The sequence below is a fragment of the Chelon labrosus genome (genome assembly GCF_963514085.1).
Source record: "Chelon labrosus genome assembly, chromosome: 19".
In the NCBI taxonomy this organism is placed as follows: domain Eukaryota; kingdom Metazoa; phylum Chordata; class Actinopteri; order Mugiliformes; family Mugilidae; genus Chelon; species Chelon labrosus.
The window spans coordinates 21,623,975-21,627,812 of record NC_140352.1 but is presented as its reverse complement, the minus strand read 5'-3'; the positions used below and the strand labels follow the sequence as shown (position 1 = coordinate 21,627,812).

At 41.1% G+C, this 3,838-nt stretch overlaps 1 protein-coding gene across 1 annotated transcript in view; it reads right to left on the bottom strand.

Annotated features, from left to right (window-relative positions):
* Window positions 1–350: 350 nt before the first annotated feature.
* dhrs7cb (dehydrogenase/reductase (SDR family) member 7Cb) overlaps window positions 351–3,838 on the bottom strand; it is an 11,471-nt gene continuing 7,983 nt past the window's right edge. Inside the window, exons 5-6 of the mRNA XM_084567425.1 lie at window positions 1,252–1,413; window positions 351–1,157 (exon numbers count right to left, since the gene is read on the bottom strand). Of these exons, the coding sequence (XP_084423551.1) occupies window positions 955–1,157; window positions 1,252–1,413 (365 nt within the window). The 3' untranslated portion in view covers window positions 351–954. The remainder of the gene's footprint in view (window positions 1,158–1,251; window positions 1,414–3,838) is intronic.

Here is a 3,838-nt window from a genome sequence, read left to right as displayed (position 1 = left end):
AGACGGTCCGTTTAAGCTAGTGGTTCACGTTCATCTCTTGCTAGCTGTTAACTTTAAAGTTTTCGAGCTATTTTCTGAACCCACGAAGGTGGAAGGAGGAGAGGCTATCGATTTGGTTGCAGATCTTAGAAAGTCATTTTCATGGCGGACTTTCCAGGAAAAGCTGGATATTGTGAAGAAAGGCCGCCTAATCCTGGAGCTAGCTAGCTAGCCTGACACAGCCGGGAAAACTTTCAGGATAGCGACTATGAGTGCTGACAGGCTCCAAAGAGAACTCTAAATTGTTTCTTAAGTTCTTGTGAGTAAAAATAATTATATTAACATCTTTTATGTATATTTTTGCCATTTTATTGGGTCGACATTGATATATCTCCTGGATTTGACGGATGTGGCGTTGGTGCGCAGCTGTAACGGCTGCAGAGAGTGAGAGGAGACTTTTTCAATTGTTCTAAGTGAGTTTCTTGCTTTAGTATTGGCATCCATCTTGCTATATGAAATACGATGCAACATCCTGTTTTATTGCATACCCTGTGTTGTTGATGGTTTCTATAGCAGTGCCGTTATAACGTATTGAGTTTTGAATAAGGTTGGAGGTCTTTGAAGACCTAGGTGGAAAGTGCACGGCCCGCCACTGGTAACATGCCACTACTGACTTGGTTCTAATGTAATGCTAATTTTGCTCTGTGTCTCCTGAATGTGTAAAGGCAACTGTCTGCTAACATGTTAGCCAGGTCAGCTTCAGATGATGTGTTTTGTGTTTATTGCTTGATTCTTCAAAAACAGGTTTGAGGCATCTATTGCTTCGATTTACACTGTGTTTTTGGTGGTTATTATTAACCCGTAATACTAAACAACCTGAAACAGTCCAGACCAACACTTACATATCCAGCAAATCCAAACAACCTCTGCTTTATTGCACATTTCTCTTTCTCTACTTGTCGTTCTGCCTTTGTCCTACTGCTCAGCCAGCACTGAGTCCTTCACTCCGGCAGCCAGCACGGCGAAGAGGAAAGGGGGTAAGAGGGAGCGGAGGTAGAGGGCCACCCTGGGGATGGGGTGGGCCAGCACAACCTCCTTCCTCTTCCTGTTCACCGTTTGCATGATCTCATTAGCCAGCACTGATGGACGCACGCCGTGGGTCAGCTGGCTGACGATGACTGTGGACGAAGAGATGCATTTAGAGTTGACTATTCAGTACATTTGTTTAGCAATTCAGACACCTCAGTATGACAGATCAGTAGTTTTACTCACATGCAGCCAGGGCGTTTTGTTTGGGGGCGGGCTCCTTGGAGGGAGGCGGCTCGGAGGCGTTGATGAAGGTGTGACTGATGGTGCTGACAGCGATCCCGTACTCCTCCACCTCGGCCCGCAGACAGTCGAAGAAGGCCTGCGCTGCATGTTTAGAGGCCGCGTCTGGCAGTTGCACACACAGTGACACATAATGTTACATCTACAAAGGAAATGTGACAAGCCCATAAAGACGTCTCATTCCACGCATCGCACAAAGCATTCTTTGTTTAATTGTTTTGTGTCTTTTCAGTAGAATGCTTCCTGTTTGTTACACCATACTGTGAGCAGACGACTGCATGCTTGACATCTCAGCAGGCTGTTGGACTCACTTGATCTCTACAATCCATAAAGTAGGTTATGTTTGTCATGGGGTTTATTTAATAACCATCTTTATTTCTATAGCACAAATCTACATAGTGCTTAAAAAAGGCATTACATGTGCAGTTTTAGATACAGGCACATAAAGCATAGCTAATAACAATAATAAAACAGACAAAACTCAATTAAAAACTCAAACAAAACCACGAAAGGCTTTCAGATATGTGTTGAGAGGAGATTTAAAGGAGATCACAGAGTCAGCTGACCTGATTTATTTACTCAGGCAGATCAGTTCATAGCTTTGGGGTCCTAACCGCAAATGTCCCCTTTTGTTTTCCAACAGGCCCCTGGAACAGACAGCAGACCTCTGCCCGAGGATCTAAAGGTATGTACTGGCATGTAGGTGCTAAAAGGTCAGTGATAGATCCGGGGGCATAGCCATGAAGAGCTTTAAAAGTAATCAATTAAATCTTGAAATGAATTCTGAGTCAGACTGCCGTTGAAGGACTGATATGATCCCTTTACCTGGTTCTGGTTAAAAGCCTGGCAGCTGAATTGTATACAGTCTGAGGTTGAGAGACTGATTTATTGCTCAGACAAGTAGTCAGACAGGTCTGACAAAATAAAAGCCTCTAAAATAGTCGCTGTGTCATTAAAGGAAAAAAGGGGACGGATCTTGGAAAGGTTTCTGAGATGGTAAAAGGAAAAAAGAAAGAAAATGGATTGGACTATCTCAGTTATGTGGGACTCAAACCGTACCTTGGTGTCAAACCAGACACCCATTTCTTTGGTAGAAAGTAGCTCTAATTCTGTGCTATTGTTAGCAGGATTTACTAAACACCTAAGGACACCCTAATATGGTGACTCTGTCATTTTGTAGCAGCCAAGTGAACATCCCCACATGGATTCGATTTTGTATGTAACTAAAGCACCTCTAAACTTTTCATTGAGGTCTATCAAAACATAATAAAAATATACAGTTTCTGTCTGACATATATGTAGGCATGTGTGCATGCTGATAGTAAGTAGGCACTTAATTGCTGATGCAGCCTAAAAGAACAGACCTGCAATAAATCCTCCTTCATGAAAAGTCACACTTTAGAGAGAAGTTAACGTTGTCTGCAGCACAGCCTCACCGATGTGAATAGGGTGGACAAAATAATGGAAACACCCGTGAGTTGTTAAAATGGTCGCATACTTGAACTCCGTTGAAGCATTTTCAACTAAACGAAGGGTGGACGTGTTGCTGAACGGCTGTATTAGAAGTCATTCGCTTTAGTTAGGAAACTGAATGTACTGTATATAATTAGGAGATGGTGATAAAATCAACAATTAGTTAAAGCTACAAAATATAAAAATAAAACATTTAATTCTACATATCAGTAGTGAGTTCATGAGTAGTTAAGTGCATAAATCTCTTTTTTTGTGATTTAAGTGGTCTGACTCTTTAAGTGTGTCCAAGGACGATGTTCCAAATACAGTTAGATGTGACTTGAGAGTAAACATGTGGAACACTACTGACAAATATGTCAGTTCCCTCAACTGCATGTACGTTTGATAACTTAATGAAGTTGGAATATGTTACAAATGGACTGGAATAATAAAAAAAAATCTTCTTTAAAAAAAGCTATGCAGATCTTTACGTAACCCTTCACTTGTTTCACTTTATAGACTTTACAGTTTTGGTCCTGAGTTTCTAAGAAAGGTCGACATGAAATGATTACAATACTGATGATAACAATAATAATAATAATTAAAACATTATACAAATCTAATTCTTGTGCTTGTTCACAGGTTTGCACATGAAACAAACAACTCATATAAAACTGAACATCAGCCAACAATCAAACAAGTAGTAGTACAGATATATATTTGTTTTTTTGTTTTTTATTATTTAGGTTTTTTTCTTTGGTGTTTTCCATTGGTACAAATGAAGGTGTTTCAATCAGTGTGCCTTACAGATCCAGATCAGTGACCCAGCCCAAGCTCTCTAAGAAGACGAGGAAAAACTCCCCCTTAACCTCAGAGTGACCCAGGGGTCAGGGGAAGAAACCTCGGGAAAGGCAATTCAAAGAGAGATCCCCTCTCCACGGACGGCTGGGTGTGTGTGTGTGGTAGAGAGTACTTGGATATTGGTGGTTCCTGTTTGCACCAGAGACGTGAGGATGTTTTGGTGTCCCTTTCCAAGTGTGATATCAAGTTTTAACCCTCAAACATCTCTCTTCAAAGA